This window comes from Symphalangus syndactylus, chromosome 22 (genome assembly GCF_028878055.3).
Source record: "Symphalangus syndactylus isolate Jambi chromosome 22, NHGRI_mSymSyn1-v2.1_pri, whole genome shotgun sequence".
NCBI classification, from domain to species: Eukaryota; Metazoa; Chordata; class Mammalia; order Primates; family Hylobatidae; genus Symphalangus; species Symphalangus syndactylus.
The window spans coordinates 27,113,905-27,131,755 of NC_072444.2; the positions used below are offsets into that span (position 1 = coordinate 27,113,905).

A 17,851-nucleotide genomic window follows, 5' to 3' on the forward strand; every position below is an offset into this window, starting at 1 on the left:
CTAAAAATATAAAATTAGCCGGGCGTGGTGGTGCATGTCTGTAATCCCAGCTACTCAGGAGGCTGAGGCAGGAGAATCACTTGAACCAGGGAGGCAGAGGTTGCGGTGAGCCGAGATCACACCATTGCACTCTAGCTTGGGCAACAAGAGCGAAACTCCGTCCCCCCTCCCAAAAAACAAACAAACAAAAAACTGCATGCCACGTGATAACATTTTTTAAAACCTTAAAACCAAGCAAAGTGAAACAACACTGTTCAGGGAAAATAAATGGTAGAACTATTATCAAAGCAAGGGAGTTCTGGCCGTGTTACCTTTGGGGGAGAGAAGGTGCCACCAGTGAGGTCCCAGTGTGTTGAGGGCAGTGGAATTCCTGACCTCTTCACATTTCCACTCCTCCATAGTAAAGGATTTATAAGCAGGATGTATATTGACTTGGTAGAACAGAGCTTTCATGTAATAAAAACAGTGACCATTGTAGCATCCCTGCAGTTAGTTTTGAATCTGGTTTCTATTCACAGTTAAGCAGATGTTCCAGTAGCAGAGGGGTTTATATTTGTTGCCTTGGTTGTGTACTTTGGATTAGAAAAATATTGTTATTTTTTTCAGTTCAAGAACAAAGGGTTAAAACCTTTTGCTCTGGCCGGGCGCGGTGGCTCACGCCTGTAATCCCGGCACTTTGGGAGGCTGAGGTGGGTGGATCACGAGGTCAGGAGATTGAGACCATCCTGGCTAACATGGTGAAACCCTGTCTCTACTAAAAATACAAAAAAAATTAGCCGGGCGTGGTGGCAGGCGCCTGTAGTCCCAGCTACTCGGGAGGCTGAGGTAGGAGAATGGCCTGAACCCGGGAGGCGGAGCTTGCAGTGAGCCGAGATCGCGCCCCTGCACTCCAGCCTGGGCGACTGAGCAAGACTCCATCTCAAAAAAAAAAAAAAAGAAAAGAAAAATCCTAGTGACCCCTGAGGATGTTAGGACACTTCATGTAGGAGTATTTCATTCCTAAATTAATAACTTCAGAATTATTCAGTAGTTCATGGTAAGTTGGATTCAAAGTGACATTTTGTTCCTGAATGAAGATTAGGTTTTGCTTTAGCAATCGTAGAAGCCAGTCGCTGAGCTTGGTGTGGAAATGTGTAATATGTGCACCTTTGACTTTTTTCCTTAGTATGTTCCGTCTTCATTCTTTCCTGTATTACTGACATGGGCTTATCTTTTCTCCCTTTAGAGAGTTTTGAGGTGACAGTCACCAAAGAAGGTGATAAAGGGTTCTTTCTTCCCCTCTTATGAATATTAACCCACTAACTTTGTTTATAAAATTGGGAATCAGCCCTTAAACAGAAGAAACTGTCATGCTCTTTTATCCTTATTTATTCTCCTACTTTGTTTCTATTTTAAAGTATATTGATGGAAATTGTATGTAACCAGACCCTTGGTTAGAAATATCTGGAAATCAGACATCCATTTGAACTGTATGGATAACACTGTACATTTTTGTTTAATCGAACTTCAGAGATTTGCTTTGTAACAATTTTCTATTAGTTGGAATTGTGGAAGGAGTGCAGTCTTATTTTCATGTGAAATACATTTTGTGGAGTTTTACATTGACATCAAAACATTTATACTGTTCTCCCATGGACAAGAATGGAAACATAGATTTTTAACTCCTAATTAAGCTTGTGAGCCAATTTAGATGTAGAGAAGTTCCCAGGCTGGTGTCTTTTTCAGGTTTGATAGGATAAAGTCTGAAACAAAGGCAAGTCTAGCCAGTCCCTCCCATAATAGAAATTGTGTCTGAATCGTAGATGATAAAATAGCTGTTGAAATGGATGCCTGACGAGTCGGTATTTCTACCTTTCTCATTGAGTAGTTTGTTTTGATTCCCTAATTTTAGCCAGGCTCATTGCACAGGAAGACTTGGTTTCCTTTGATTTTTTTTTTTTTTTTTTTTTTGACAGAATTTCTGTAATTACGGTGCTGATCCTATATCTCACGCTTCCTCCTCTCTCAACACATAACTGCGTTTTAGCTTCTCTCTGGTCCAAATCAAACTGGCTGCCAGCCCTCCCAGGAGCTGGGGCAGCGCTGGTGTTCTCAGGCCTGGCTGTGTGCTAATGAGACTCCTTTTACCCTCGAGCTATCTAAGTGCTCCTGTGGAATGCCTGTCTATATTTTCTTCTCTCTCTCTTTTGTATTCCTGCATGAATGGATGCAAAGTAAACAAGTTGCTTGGAAAGCCAGAATCTGCTTCATCTTACTAAAGCCCCAGAACTTCCCCATGTTTAAAGCACAGTGCCCCTGCTTTGTCCACGGACCCTTCAAACCCCTGGCTGCCGAATTGTTGTCATTTATTTTCTTTGGGGGTGGAGAGTCGGGGGAGGAGGGCAAGGTGCAGAAGATCTTTGTGGTAGGAATTCTAACCTGTTCTGCTTTGACTCCCTAGGTGAGATTTGTGGATTTAAAATTCACGGGCAGAATGTCCCCTTTGATGCAGTGGTAGTGGATAAATCCACTGGTGAGGGAGTCATTCGCTCCAAAGAAAAACTGGACTGTGAGCTGCAGAAAGACTATTCATTCACCATCCAGGCCTATGATTGTGGGAAGGGACCTGATGGCACCAACGTGAAAAAGTCTCATAAGTAAGTAAGCTGGACAAAGAGCGAACATAACCCGCCGAGTATGCGCAGAACGTGTGTGCGCAGAACGAAAATAGTAGTGACTATTGCCTGCTCCCCAAGACTGTGTTTTTGAAATAGGCAGAAGATAGTTCTCAGGTGTCTACAATTAGATTGTAAACTCTTGGAGGGCAGGGATCATGTCTGTCTACCCTTGTATACAGCTCCTAGCAAGAGCCTCGCTCACATTAGGCATATTAGGTTTTTTGGGGTTGTTTTTGTTTGTTTTTTGAGATGGAGTTTCGCTCTTGTTGCCCAGGCTGGAGTGCAATGGCATGATCTTGGCTCGCCGCAACCTCCGCCTCCCGGGTTCAAGCGATTCTCCTGCCCCAACCTCCCGCATAGCTGGGATTACAGGCATGCGCCACCAGGCCCAGCTAATTTTGTATTTTTAGTAGAGACGGGGTTTCTCCATGTTGGTCAGGCTGGTCTCAAACTCCTGACCTCAGGTGATCCGCCTGCCTGGGCCTCCTAAAGTGCCGGGATTATAGGCGTGAGCCTTGCCTGGCCTTTTTGTGTTTTGTTTTTGAGATGGAGTTTCGCTGTTTCACCCAGGCTGGAGTGTAGTGGCACGATCTCGGCTCATTGCAACCTCCGCCTTCCGGTTTCAAGCAATTTTCCTGCCTCAGCCTCCCGAGTAGCTGGGATTACAGGTGCCTGCCACCACGCCTGGCTAATTTTTGTATTTTTAGTAGAGACGGGTTTCACCCTGTTGGCCAGGCTGGTCTCAAACTCCTGACCTCATCATTTGCCTGCCTCAGCCTCCCAAAGTGCTGGGATTACAGGCGTGAGCCACTGCACCTGGCCTAGGTTTTTAATAAATGAATGAGTGAATAATTTTATCACACCAAAAACTCTATTAAAGAAATAAAGGCCCTACATTAAAAATTGAAAAAGTCTGCTTCTCCCTTAGGAGGGTTATTTTGTTGTCATATTTATCTTTTGCTGTAATTCCTAAGGGCATAAACTCAATCATTTTTGGCCAGGTGCAGTGGCTGACACCTATAATCCCAGCACTTTGGGAGGCTGAGGTGGGAAGATCGCTTGAGCCTAGGAGTTTGAGAGCAGCCTAAACAATGTAGGAGATGCCATCTCTACAAAACATAAACAGTTAGCCAGGTATGGTGGCGCGTGCCTGTGGTCTCAGCTACTTGGGAGACTAAGGCGGGAGGACTGCTTGAGCCCAAGAGGTTGAGGCTGCAGTGAGCCATGATTGTGCCACTGTACTCCAACTTAAGTGTCAAGAGTGAGACCCTGTCCCTAAAAAACAACAACAACAAAAATTGGCCAGGCACGGTGGCTCACGCCTATAATCCCAGCACTTTCGGAGGCCGAGGCAGGCAGATCACCTGAGGTCAGGAGTTCATGACCAGCCTGGCCAACATGGAGAAACCCTGTCTGTACTAAAAATACAAAATTAACCAGGCATGGTGGCACGCACCTGTAGTCCCTGCTTTTCGGGAGGCTGAGGCAGGAGAATCACTTGAACCTGGGAGGTGGAGGTTTCAGTGAGCCAAGATCACACCGTTGCACTCCAGCCTGGGTGAAAAGAATGAAACTCCGTCTCAAAAAAAAAAAAAAAAAAAAAATTAGTCACTGCTGGCGGAAGTAGGCTGACTCGCTGCCACAATCCTGAGTGTGTTGCTGCACCCTCTGCCAGTTAGGAACTGCAGGTGTAACAAAGAGGGCTTTGAACAAGACAACATAGAACAGGGGTCGCCATACCTCGGGACGTGGGCCAGTACTGGTCCGTGGCCTGTTAGGAACCGGGCCACACAGCAGGAGGTCAATAGCATGTGAGCGAGTGAGCATTACTGCCCGAGCTCCACCACCTGTCAGATCAGCAGCGGTATCAGGTTCTCAGAGGAGCGCGAACCCTGTTGTGAACTGTGCATGCCAGGGATCTAGGTTGTGCACTCCTTATGAGAATCAACTGCCTGATGATCTGAGGTGGGGCATTTTCATCCCAAAACCATCCTCCCACCCCCGTCTGTGGAGAAATTGCCTTCCATGAAATCAGTCCTTGGTGCCAAAAAGGTTGGGGACTGCTGGTGTTCTCAAGTTCAGTGTCTTCTACAATTACATTGCAAGCTCTAGTCTTTTCTAGAGGTCTAGTCTTTTCTCCACCACTTGCTAGCCCTTTGGCATTGTGCAAATTTAATTTTGTTGAGTCTGTTTCTTTTTCTTTTGTTTTATTTATTTGTTTATTTAATTTTTTTTTTTTTTTTTGAGGCAGAATCTTGCTCTGTCATCCAGGCTGGAGTGCAGTGGCACAATCTCGGCTCACTGCAACCTCCACCTCCAGGGTTCAAGCGATTCTCATGCCTCAGCCTCCCAAGCTGGGATTACAGGCACGCGCCACCACACCCGGCTAATTTTTGTATTTTTGGTAGAGACGGGGTTTCACCATGTTGGCCAGGATGGTCTTGAACTCTGACCTCTGGTGACCCTCCTGCCTCAGCCTCCCAAAGTGCTGGGATAGGCGTGAGCCACCACACCCGGCCTTGAGTCTCAGTTTCTACTTAGCACATCTACTAAAGAAGGGTATGTGGGTGAGATGGTGTCACGTAACCCATTGTGAGGGTCAGACCGATGGCACTGGGATGAGGAGGCTCATGGTGAGCAGAAGGTGCAGTGCCCCAGTGAGTCACTTCCCTTTTTCCACAGTGTCATGTTGTTTCCCTTGAAAAGGTCAGATTTTGACCGAAATCCTTGTCTGATTCAGAAGCATGCCCTGACCATTAGCCCTTGAAACCTACAGTTTTCTTTATTTGTAGCCAGGTCTGATGACACCCTAATTTTCTTGATAACTGAGCTGGGGTATTGGCAGGTGGCAAGGGCCTGCCTCTCCTGAGCTCTTCCATTTGTTGAATTAGGACCAGGTGATGCCATGGTCTCTAGCCTGTTCCCTAGAAGTAGGACAGAATTCGTCTGAACTCTCAGAATCAAACCATTTCATGCTTTCTCTGTTTCATACCCCTTCTTCCCTGGGCTCTATTTTTTTTTCTGGATTTTGCAACAAAATATGTTTCAACTTTATAATTGGAGAGCAAACAGACGTCTGGTATTGTTTATCTCCCTTCTGCCTGTCCTGTCCCATGTTGTCAAAAAAAAAAAACAAAAAAAAAAACACCCAAGTCTCTTTTATTTTAGATGATTGCTTTTTTGCTTTATTCTTAGGATGTGGAAGAATCGACCCAAATCCCTCTTTTAACTTTCTGTTATCTCCACACTGAATGAAAAGCAGTGAATAGCTTGGTTTAATTTTTGACTTCATCGTATGAATTTCATGAAACAAGGTATCAGAAACAGGAAATTTTAAAGTAGGGCAGAATTGGGTAACCACACATACACACTGTCTCTCTCTCTCTCACACCGAAAATAAGCAGAAAAATATTTTTCTCCCTCCCTTCGTCCAGAGCAACTGTCCATATTCAGGTGAACGACGTGAACGAGTACGCGCCCGTGTTCAAGGAGAAGTCCTACAAAGCCACGGTCATCGAGGGGAAGCAGTACGACAGCATTTTGAGGGTGGAGGCCGTGGATGCCGACTGCTCCCCTCAGTTCAGCCAGATTTGCAGCTACGAAATCATCACTCCAGACGTGCCCTTTACTGTCGACAAAGATGGTAAGAATAGAGGAGCCGGCTTTTCACTAGGCAGACAGTCCCTGCTAACCCCACTGACTTTACACCCCAGCTTCTGTGCTTTGTCAGAACTTCACGGAACTCACATGTTGGAGACCTAACCTGGTGTGTGTTTGCTTTTAATTGTAAAAACATTTAAGTTTCTACTTTGTACCCTGATAACTTCTTCTCTGGAACCTGTAAGTCCTGTGTTCTCTTGTGGGACTCACCTCTTTTTTGCTTTCCCACCAGAATCAAATAAAAATCCTCCCACCTGACATGGCTTTATTTTTTTAATCTTCTTAACTTTCAGTCCACATGCATCTGAATGAGACTGACCTTTACATTTAGTTTGTCTCATTTTCTGTTCTCCATTAAGTTTTTTGTTTTTGTTTTTGTGGGTTTTTTTTGAGACAGATTCTCACTCTGTTCCCCAGGCTGGAGTACAGTGGTGCAATCTCAGCTCAAGTGAGATGCCCATGTTCTCCGTTAAGTTAGAATCTCCTGTGACATCTTTTTTTTTTTTTTTTTTTTTTTTTTTTTTTTTTGTGAGAGAAGGTCTTGCTCTGTCGTCCAGGCTGGAATGTAGTGGTGCAGTCATTGCTCACTGTAACCTCGAACTCCTGGGCTCGAGGGATCCTCCTGCCACAGCCTCGCTAGTGGCTGGGACTGCAGGCACACGCTGTAGTCTCGGCTACTTGGGAGGCTGAGGTGGGAGAATCACTTGAACCCAGGAGGCAGAGGTTGCAGTGAGCCAAGATCAGGCCACTGCACTCCAGCCTGGGCAAGAGAACGAGACCCTGTTCCAAAAAGAAAACAAAGATAATACGGTGTTTCCATTGTTAATTAATGCACAGTCTAGAATCCTTGATGGAATTATGGACATTGCAAACACTTTCCAGAGATCTGTACTCACGTTCAAAAAGCAGGCTTCTGTTCTAAGCAGGTGGGGGTAGGAAATCTCTCTTTCTTTTAATATAGTAAATGTTTGATCAGCGATCTTGTATTTAATATTTGAGGTACTTGAATTATTATTTTTTGAATTGTCTGAATGTATGTGAACAGTTAAATCTTAATGTAAAGCCCAGTGTAACACTGTGAGAGTAGTGGAGACTGAGCTGTGTAGCTCCGTCTCTTCTGGTGAAACTCTTCAGGGTGGATTTAGTGCGTGTTAGGGCTCAGGGAGGACAGGTTGAGGGTTAAGCATCCCAAGCATATGTTTATTTCTGGCTGAGTATTTACAGGGCTTAAAGCCTATGCATTTTGTCTTTCTGCCTAGGACAACAAAAGTAAAACCAGCGTGGGTTTTGGCTCTCACTGTTGTTTTTGCCCTCTGTAAGGTTATATAAAAAACACAGAGAAATTAAACTACGGGAAAGAACATCAGTATAAGCTGACCGTCACTGCCTATGACTGTGGGAAGAAAAGAGCCACAGAAGATGTTTTGGTGAAGATCAGCATTAAGCCCACCTGCACCCCTGGGTGGCAAGGTGAGCCTCATTCTCTCCCCTGGGCTCACATCTGCTCTTAAAACTGATATATGCAGCAGCAACCTAAAGTGTGTGTTTCCCTTCTCTCCTCCCCTGCTGACTTGTGGACCAACACAGGATGGAACAACAGGATTGAGTATGAGCCGGGTACAGGCGCGTTGGCCGTCTTCCCAAATATCCACCTGGAGACATGTGACGAGCCAGTCGCCTCAGTACAGGCCACAGTGGAGCTAGAAACCAGCCACATAGGGAAAGGCTGCGACCGAGACACCTACTCGGAGAAGTCCCTCCACCGGCTCTGTGGTAAGGAGACCAGGCGTTCCTGCATCCGGCTGGCTTCGGTGAAGGTGGGAGGGACCTTTACAACTGGAAATACTTGCGTGTGTTGTGTTCAGAATTATAAACTGTGACAGAGAATCTGCATTTCTGACGTGAACTTTGCTGCCTTGCTGGCTAGTTTTCATACTGGATGGGCTTTGGGGGTGGGGCGGGGGGTGGACATCAACTCCTAAACATCTAGTCAACATGTGTATATGTGCATTTTAAGAACCACTGGTGGCCAGATGTGGTGGCTTATACCTGTAATTCCAGCACTTTAGGAGGCCGAGGTGGGAAGATCACTTGAGCTCAGGAGTTTGAGACCAGCCTGGGCAACACAGCAAGACCCCATCTCTACAGAAAATTGAAAAATTAACTGGGGATGGTGGCATGGACCTGCAGTTCCAATTACTTGGGAGGCTGAGGCGGGAGGATCACCTGAGCCCCGGAGGTTGAGGCTGCAGTGAGCTGTGATGGCACCATTGCACTCCACCCTGGGCAATAGAGTGAGACCCTGTTTTGAAAAAAGAACCACTGATTTGAAGGAAGTATTTCTCCAACATACACTGAGAATCATCCAAAAAGGGCTTCTATAGGAGTACACAGAGTGAGTTTCTTATGAAATGAGGTGTTTACTTACGAATTGAAGAAAAAGGCCAGGGCACGGGGGCTCTTGCCTGTAATCTTAGCACTTTGGGAGGCTGAGGCGGATAGATTGCTTGAGCTCAGGAGTTCGAGACCAGCCTGGGCAATATGGCGAAACCCCGTCTCTACAAAAAATACCAAAACTAGCTGGGCATGGCAGTGCACGCCTGTAGTCCCAACTACTTGGGGGGCTGAGGGAGGAGGATCACTTGAGCCCAGGAGGTGGACGTTGCAGTGAGCCAAGATCACGCTGCTGCATTCCAGCCTGGATGACAGAGTGAGAACCTGTCTCAAAAAGAACTGAAGGAAAAATATAGGTGATAGAATAGCTTTTGACGAACATGAAGTAGAAAATCAGAACTAAAGATAGCTGCATCTAACTTAGAATCTCAGTAGACTTTCTATATCACAATATTGTGTGGAGAAATTGAGAGACAGAATTACTGGGAAACCCACCAGAAGGCTAGGTCTCTCTCTTTACTGTCAGCTGTGGATATTTTTCTGGTTTATCTAAATGAAGAAGAGGTGAGGTATGGATGGCTGTCATGGAAGATGCTGAGGGAAGAACATTTAGTTGGCTGGTGATAAAATCCCACTAAAGGAAGCAGCGTCTTCATAAATTGGAAGGGTCTTTTGTGTTTCAAAAAGCTTTTGTGAAACAGCTTTTCAGGGAGCATTTTCTTAAACTGATTAGTCTTTTCACCAGCCTGATAACCATGAGATTTAGGTTACTGGTTTTCTTTTTTTTTTTTTTTTTTTTTTTAGACAGAGTCTCGCTCTGTTGCCCAGGCTGGAGTGCAGTGGCGCCATTTCGGCTCACTGCAAGCTCCGCCTCCTGGGTTCACGCCATTCTCCTGCCTCAGCCTCCCGAGTAGCTGGGACTACAGGCACCTGCCACCATGCCCGGCTAATTTTTTGTATTTTTAGTAGAAACGGGGTTTCACTGTGTTAGCCAGGATGGTCTCGATCTCCTGACCTTGTGATCCGCCCACCTCGGCCTCCCAAAGTGCTGATTACAGGCATGAGCCACCGTGCCCTGCCACTGGTTTTCTTATATAATTGAAAATTACCCAGATCACTTGAGGTCAGAGGTCCAAGACCAGCCTGATCAACGTGATGAAACTCCCCCTGCTAAAAATACAAAAATTAGCCAGGCATGGTGCCAGGTGCCTATAATCCCAGCTACTCGGGAGGCTGAGGCAGGAGAATCGCTTGCACCAGGAGGTTGCAGTGAGCCAAAAGTGTGCCGCTCGCTACTCTCCAGCCTAGGTGACAGAGCTAGACTTTATCTTAGAAAAAAAAATAATAATAAATAAGGAGAAAATTATCATATAGTAAATAAACCAAAGGAGAAAACTAGACATTATTGCTGCCACAGCCCAATGATGAGTATACAGGTGTGTTTGGCAACTCTGAATCCAAATATTCATAATTGTCACCTAAATATATGTAAGTCAGGAGGTTGGCACATTTTCTGTTTTAAACCATGCATGTAAGTATAATATATAAAATTTATTCTGGCTGTCATTTCATGGTATTAAGTGAATTTTTTTTCAGCAGAATAAAGTTAGGAAGAATAGAAATAATTTGAGTGCTTACTATGCACCAGGTACTTTTTTTTTTTTTTTTTTGAGACAGTCTCCCTCTGTCGCCCAGGCTGGAGTGCAGTGGCGCAGTCTCACTCACTGCAACGTCTGCCTCCTGGGTTCAAGCGATTCTCCTGCCTCGGCCTCCCAAGTAGCTGGGATTACAGGCATGTGCCATGATGCCTGGCTACTTCTTGTATTTTTAGTAGAGATGGGACTTCACCATTTTGGCCAGGCTGGTCTCCAACTCCTGACCTCAAGTGATCCACCCACCTCGGCCTCCCAAAGTGCTGGGATTATATGCATGAGCCACTACGCCTGGCCTTACTCCAGGTACTTCTATGTGTGTTTTAGCTTAATGTTCCCAACAAGTCTACAAAGTAGGTGGGTATTGACCTTATTACAGAGGAATTAAACAATTGAGACTAAAGCAGGTTAAGTAGCTTGCCCAAGCCCACATATTCAGGAGCTGAGGTTCTAGTTTGTGTGTGTGTGTGTGTGTGTGTTTGAGACAGAGTCTCGCTGTCGCCCAGGCTAGAATGCAATGGTGCTATCTTTGCTCACTGCAAACTCCACTTCCCGTGTTCAAGTGATTCTCCCACCTCAGCCTCCCAAGTAGCTGAGATTACAGGCATCTGCCATCATGCCTGGCTAATTTTTGTATTTTTGTAGAGGCAGAGTTTCACCATGTTGGCCAGGCTGATTTGAACTCTTGACCTCAGTTGATCTGCCTGCCTCAGCCTCTCAAAGTTCTGGGATTACAGGCACAAGCCACCATGCCTAGCCTCAGGAGCTAACATTTGGACCAAGGTCTTCTGTTACTCAAAAGGCCCCGCTGGTACAGCCAAGGCCTGCTGCTCCGAGTAATAGCTTAGTCAGGAAGGAGCTTGCAAAATCTTTTCCTGTGGACAAAAAAAAAATTTTTTTTAATTTGAACATGGCAATACATAAGAATGGTTGGAAAACATTTTTTATGTTCTTTGACTTAGTAATTTCATTCCTAGGAGTTTATTTTAAGGGAATAATCATGGAGACACACAAAGCTGTGCATGCAGGTGAGGTTTATAATAGGAAAAGGTTAGGGACAGCCTCAGTGCCCACCTGGGAGGCTGGTCAGTAGGTGATGGTATATCTGTACAATGAAATGCTATTCAGGCCGGGCACGGTGGCTCACACCTATAATCCCAGCACTTTGGGAGTCTGAGGTGTGTGGATCGCTTGAGCCCAGTAGTTGGAGACCAGCCTGGACAACATGGCAAAACCCCGTCTCTACAAAAACACAAAAATTAGCCGGGCATGGAGGCACACACCTGTGGTCCCAGCTACTTGGGAGGCTGAGGTGGGAGGATTGCTTGAGCTCGGGAGATAGAGGCTGCGGTAAACCAACACTGCACCACTGCACTGCAGCCTGGGCGACAGAGGAGACCCTGTCTCAAAAAAAAGGCTATTCAGATAGTTTAAATTACATGATAGATGAATATTACTAGGAATATATATGTATTATGCACATACATAGCAGGACTCCACTTTTGTTTTATTTATGTATTTTTGAGACAAGGTCGCACTCGCCCAGGCTGGAGTATAGTGGCACAATCACAGCTCACTGCAGCCTCAACCTCCTGGGCTCAAGTGATCCTCCCACCTCAGCCTCCCAAGTAGCTGGGACTACGGGGATGCATCACCACACCTGGCTAATTTTTGTGTTTTTTGTATTGACAGGGTTTTGCCATGTTGTCCAGGCTGGTCTCCAACTCCTGGGCTCAAGCAATCTCTGTGCCTTGGCCTCGCAAAATGCTGGGATTACAGGTGTGAGCCACCACGCCCGGCCAGGACTCCATTTTTCTAATAAAATGCATCATTTTTGTGTATATTTACCAAAGGAGGACTGGGTGTTTATACTAAAATGGTATAATTTGAATCAGATTATAAGAAATACTTCCTTTCCCTTCCTTTTTTTTTTTTTTTTGAGACGGAGTCTGGCTCTGTTGCCCAGGCTGGAGTGCAGGGGCGCAATCTCGGCTCACTGCAAGCTCCGCCTCCTGGGTTCTCGCCTGGCCCTTTCCCTTCCTTAAACAAATCCATGGTTGTTATTTTTATTTTTGTAATTTAAAACCCTGATTTTTGAAGAGAAGTAAACTGAAAGGGCCAAGTGTGGTGGCTCATGCCTGTAATCCCAGCACTTTGGGAGGCCGAGGCAAGTGTATCACGAGGTCAGGAGTTCGAGACCAGCCTGGCTAACATGGTGAAACTCCGGCTCTACTGCAAATGCAAAAATTAGCCAGTTTTAGTGGGGCGCACCTGTAATCCCAGCTACGCGGGAGGCTGAGGCAGGAGAACAGCTTGAACCCGGGGGGTGGAGGTTGCAATGAACCGAGATCGCGCCACTGTACTCCAGCCTGGGGACAAAGCAAGACTGTGTCTCGAAATAAAAAAAAAAAAAAAGTAACTGGAGCCAGCAGATTGCCTAAGTGTAAGACAAGCACGTGCCTGGGGGCTTGAGGTGCGCGGGACCTCTCACTCCTCACGTGAGTTTCACCGAGCACTGTGGCTTCAGGTGCGGCCGCGGGCACTGCCGAGCTGCTGCCATCCCCGAGTGGCTCCCTCAACTGGACCGTGGGCCTGCCCACCGACAATGGCCATGACAGTGACCAGGTGTTTGAGTTCAACGGCACCCAGGCAGTGAGGATCCCAGATGGCATCGTGTCGGTCAGCCCCAAAGAGCCGTTCACCATCTCCGTGTGGATGAGACATGGGCCATTCGGCAGGAAGAAGGAGACAATTCTTTGCAGTTCTGATAAAACAGGTAGGGTAATAGCTCTGCAAGCGATGCCAGGCCCCAGTGTTCATTGGGGTGGGTGCCAGCGGCAGGCTCCCTCTCCTTTCCCAGGGCCCCCTTCCAGGCCTGGTGCTCGTAGGCCATGTGCCGTGCTGTGTGCCTGGGGCACTTGGTCCCCGAGAGCCACGGCCTGGGCATTTGGGTATTTGCTATTGTTGCTCAGTGGGGTCCACGGTGATCACAGGCTCTGCTTCTCAGGAAAACCCAAGTGTATTTGTTTCTAAGCCCTGCCTTGGCTCAGCTGAAGAGTTCATTTATGCAGATGAAATTGTGTCTTCAAAATCCATTCAAGAAACAGCTTTTATTTCTCCTTTGGGTCTTTAGTTGGCAATTTACCCATAGAAACTGCCTTTGCAGATATGAATCGGCACCACTACTCACTCTACGTCCACGGGTGCCGGCTGATCTTCCTCCTCCGTCAGGATCCTTCTGAGGAGAAGAAATACAGACCTGCAGAGTTCCACTGGAAGTTGAATCAGGTGAGTGAATTGAAAACGCACTAATAGGGCCGGGCAAGGTGCTCACACCTATAATCCCAGCACTTTGGGAGGCTGAGGCACGAGGATTGCTTGAGCCCAGGGGTTCAAGACCAGCCTGGGCAACATTCCTGTCTCTACAAAAAAAAAAAAAAAACCCACGAAAATTAGCTGGGCATGGTGGCATACGCCTGTAGTCCTGGCTACTTGGGGAGCTGAGGTGAGAGGATTGATGGAGTCCAGGAGGTCAAGGCTACAATGAGCTGCAATTGTGCCACTGCATCCAGCCTGGGTGACAGAGTGAGACCCTGTCTCAAAAGACAAAGAAAAACACTGTGATCTTCTAAGAGAGAGTAAGCAGGTACTGCACTCCAGCCTGGGTGACAGAGCGAGACCCCGTCTCGAAAGAAAAAGAAAAACACTGTGATCTAAGAGAGAGTAAGCAGGTACTGCAACCTTGCACATGACTGGCTGTGTATAGTCAGTGTATATTTATAATTTTATGAGTGGCTGGGACTACAGACACATGCCACCACACCCAGCTAATTTTTGTATTTTTAGTAGAGACGAGGTTTCACCATATTAGCCAGGCTAGTCTTGAACTCCTGACCTCAACTGATGCGCCCACCACAGCCTCCCAAAGTGCTGGGATTACAGGCCTGAACCACTGTGCCTGGCCGCAAAGCTAATTTTCTAGCAGTTGCTGTGACAAAAAGCAAATATCCTGTGAAAAACCCCACGTGTTACAGGAAACGAGAGCGCACTGTAAAATGAGAAACCTCATTAAAATCAGAATAGATCATTTTTTCTTTTGATGTAGAGTTGGGATGAGAAGGAAACCTTTGGCCTTATCATCATTTTATTTGTCTCATGGAGTTAGTGGGCAAAAGCTGACATACGTTATATGTGCCTGCAGTTGCTAAAATATAATGTCGTCTAAAAATAATAATAGGATAGATAAAAGTAAAAGAGAATAAATGAGAAAGGAAAAAGTATATGATAGTGGAAAGATGAAGTGGGTGTCCAGTTGGTAGCATTCGTCTTTTTTTTTTCCCCCTGAGACCCAGTCTCGCTTTGTTGCCCAGGCTGGAGTGCAGTGAGATCTTGGCTCACTACGACCTCCACCTACCGGGTTCAAGCGATCCTCCTGCCTCAGCCTTCTGAGTAGCTGGGATTACAGGCGCGCGCCACCACGCCCGGCTAATTTTTGTATTTTTAGTAGAGATGGGGTTTCACCATTTTGGTCAGGTGGGTAGCATTCATCTCTTATTGGTGTATTTTTTTATTTACGTGAGTGATTATTTCTCAGAAACTATTACCATTAATTATTTTCAAAAAACTAAAGGAAGGCTTAGTCCTGGAAAAATATTTTGCAACATAGGTAGACATTTTAGCTACAGTTCTGTTATATATTTAGTTTCTTCTAAGTATATACTGTTTAAAAACAGTATTATGGAAAATTTCAGATTTATATAAAAGCAGACAGATTAAAGAATAGCCCTGTGTGCCCTTATGCCTTCAACAATTGCCAACTCTTGGTCAGTGTTGTTTGATTGTTATTCACTGCGGAAAATTTTTATTACCCCCTCAAACGTTACTTAATAATTTTCAAGAAATCCCTAATAGAGCATTTCATTCTTGTAGACGCCCGCCTATATGTCATGATGTATCTCATAGACAAGCATAATCACAGCACTCTTTCACATTAAAAAAAAACTAACAGTAAAATTTCTAATACGATCAAATAGCCAGTCAATGTTCAGATTTCAAGTAGCCTCATAAATGTTTTTGTTTTTACAATTTGTTTGAGTTATGACCCAGATAAGGTGCCCCCCATTGCAGCTGGCTGACCCGTGTTACACGCTCATTCATCACGGGATGGGAACACAGTTTGATTTGGGGTGCCCTTGGAGCTGATGTTCATACTTACTGAGATCATCAGCTTTGAGTTGGAGAAGAAGATACATGTACTATGGTGTGCCTTATTCTGAGATTAAAGGCACTTTTTTGGGGGGTGGGGCAGGAGATAGAGTCTTGCTGTGTCACCCAGGCTGGAGTGCAGTGGCGCAATCTGGGCTCACCACAACCTTCGCCTCCCGGGTTCAAGCAATTCTTGTGCCTCAGCCTCCCGAGTAGCTGGGACTACAGGCGTGCACCACCACACCCGGCTAATTTTTGTATTTTCAGTAGAGACGGGGTTTCGATATGTTGGCCAGGCTAGTCTCAAACTCCTAACCTCAAGTGATCTCCTCGCCTTGGCCTCCCAAAGTGCTGGGATTACAGGCATGAACCACTGCGCCCAGCCTAAAGGCACTTTTTATTTTTATTCAGGAAAGGAATGACCAGTGGTAAACTAACTCAATGCTTTCGAGGGTGGGTATCCAGCTTGACCATACAGGAACTTTCTGGTGCCACACTGTTGGCAGAGCAGAATTGGGCAGCTCCCTACTTGGGCTGTGTCCTCTGGTTAGTGAGCAATGCATGCCACGTAGTTTAGAAATGCCCTAGAGATGCTTGGCTTCTTTTGGTGAGATGTATTTGCAGATATTTTGTGGTTAGATTTTTTTCATCCTTTTCCTTCTAGGAAGACCCTTGCGTTGGGTGACTTGGTTTCCATGGGCATTGATGAGAAGGAAAGTGGACATCTCACACCTCGCCCCTTCCCTTTGCCTCTGTAGGTCTGTGATGAGGAATGGCACCACTACGTCCTCAATGTGGAATTCCCGAGCGTGACTCTCTATGTGGATGGCACATCCCACGAGCCCTTCTCTGTGACTGAGGATTACCCGCTCCATCCATCCAAGATAGAAACTCAGCTCGTGGTGGGGGCTTGCTGGCAAGGTACCTGTCATTACCCCCGCCCTCGACTCGAGAATTAAGTTGCACCTCTTTACTAGGTTGGTGGCAGCAGGCTGTGATCAGTGTCCTACAGCCTTACCCTCGTGTCCTGGATCTTTTCCTTCCATTTCCTGTGTACAGCCTTTTTGGGGACACTGCCGTTACCCCACTCTAGCTAGCGTGGCTCTGTCTGTGGGTGCTCCATAAAGGTGATAGGACTGACCACACCGTCACCTTTCCCGGAAACCCAAGAGGGAGCGTTCCACAGAGGGAGCGTGTAGTGGGGGGAACCGTTTTATAAATTAATCCATTTATTGAAAGGTTCACAAGGACAAAGAGGCAACAGCAAGAGTCAGGCACAGAAATAAAGGACACAGAAGTAGAAGTGCGCCTTGGACCTGGAGGACTCTTCCAGAGTGTTTATCACTTGGTGACCCGGTAGGAGGGCTGCAAGGGCTCTGTTCACCCCAGCAAGGGCCACGTGTGGGGAGGATTCCATGGAAGTCTCTGCTGAGAGGGGATATGATAACCACCAGAGCACCAGTGCTTCTTACTTATACTTACCAAGTGGCGGGATGTGTGCCAACTCCTTTATACACGTCGTCTCACCTAAACCTTAAAATCCCTTTTTTATAGCTGAAGAAACTCAGGCCCAGAGAAGCAACAAGCCAGGCGTCACCCAGCTGATGAATCCGGAGCCAGGGTTTTGAATTTTTTTACTTTGAAAAGCCTGTGGGCCAGGCACGGTGTCTCACGCCTATAATCCCAGCACTTTGGGAGGCTGAGGCGGGCAGATCACTTGAGGTCAGGAGTTTGAGACCAGCCTGGCCAACATGGTGAAACCCCATCTCTACTAAATATACAAAAATTAGCCAGGCATGTTGGCATGTGCTGTGATCCCAGCTACTTGAGAGGCTCAGGCAGGAGAATCGGTTGAACCCAGGAGGCAGAGGCTGCATGAGCCAAGAATGCCCTATTGCACTCCAGCCCGAGCAACAGAGTGAGACCCTGTCTCAAAAGAAAAAGAAAAACCTGTGTATTCTGGGCTCACACTCAGACCCACCAGATCAAGGTTTTTATTATTGTTATTATTTTAATTTTTTATAAAAATGGGGTCTCACTGTGTTGCCCAGGCTGATCTCAAACTCGTGGGCTCAAGAGATCCTCCCACCTCAGCCTCCTAAAGTACTGGGATTACAGGCATGAGCCACTGTGCCTGGCTCAGACCTGGGGTTTTAAGCCCTTTTTTGCGCCATGGAGCCCTTGGGTGGTCTGGCAAGGCCAATGGATCCCTTCTTATTAATCTACAAAATAAATACATAGGATTTCAAGGGTAATCATTTAAACTGAAATATAGTTATTAAC

General features: G+C 46.2%; 1 protein-coding gene across 4 annotated transcripts in view; it reads left to right on the forward strand.

Annotated features, from left to right (window-relative positions):
* The window catches only part of CLSTN1 (calsyntenin 1), a 90,372-nt gene that overhangs the window by 62,170 nt on the left and 10,351 nt on the right, over positions 1–17,851 (forward strand). For 2 of the 4 annotated variants that reach the window (XM_055261870.1, XM_055261868.2), the window contains exons 3-10: positions 1,226–1,255; positions 2,441–2,636; positions 6,092–6,300; positions 7,638–7,787; positions 7,905–8,090; positions 12,891–13,139; positions 13,530–13,651; positions 16,327–16,489. In XM_055261870.1, coding sequence (XP_055117845.1) covers positions 1,226–1,255; positions 2,441–2,636; positions 6,092–6,300; positions 7,638–7,787; positions 7,905–8,090; positions 12,891–13,139; positions 13,530–13,651; positions 16,327–16,489 — 1,305 coding nt within the window. The remainder of the gene's footprint in view (positions 1–1,225; positions 1,256–2,440; positions 2,637–6,091; positions 6,301–7,637; positions 7,788–7,904; positions 8,091–12,890; positions 13,140–13,529; positions 13,652–16,326; positions 16,490–17,851) is intronic. The other 2 variants (XM_055261869.1, XM_063631966.1) reach the window with 1 other exon arrangement.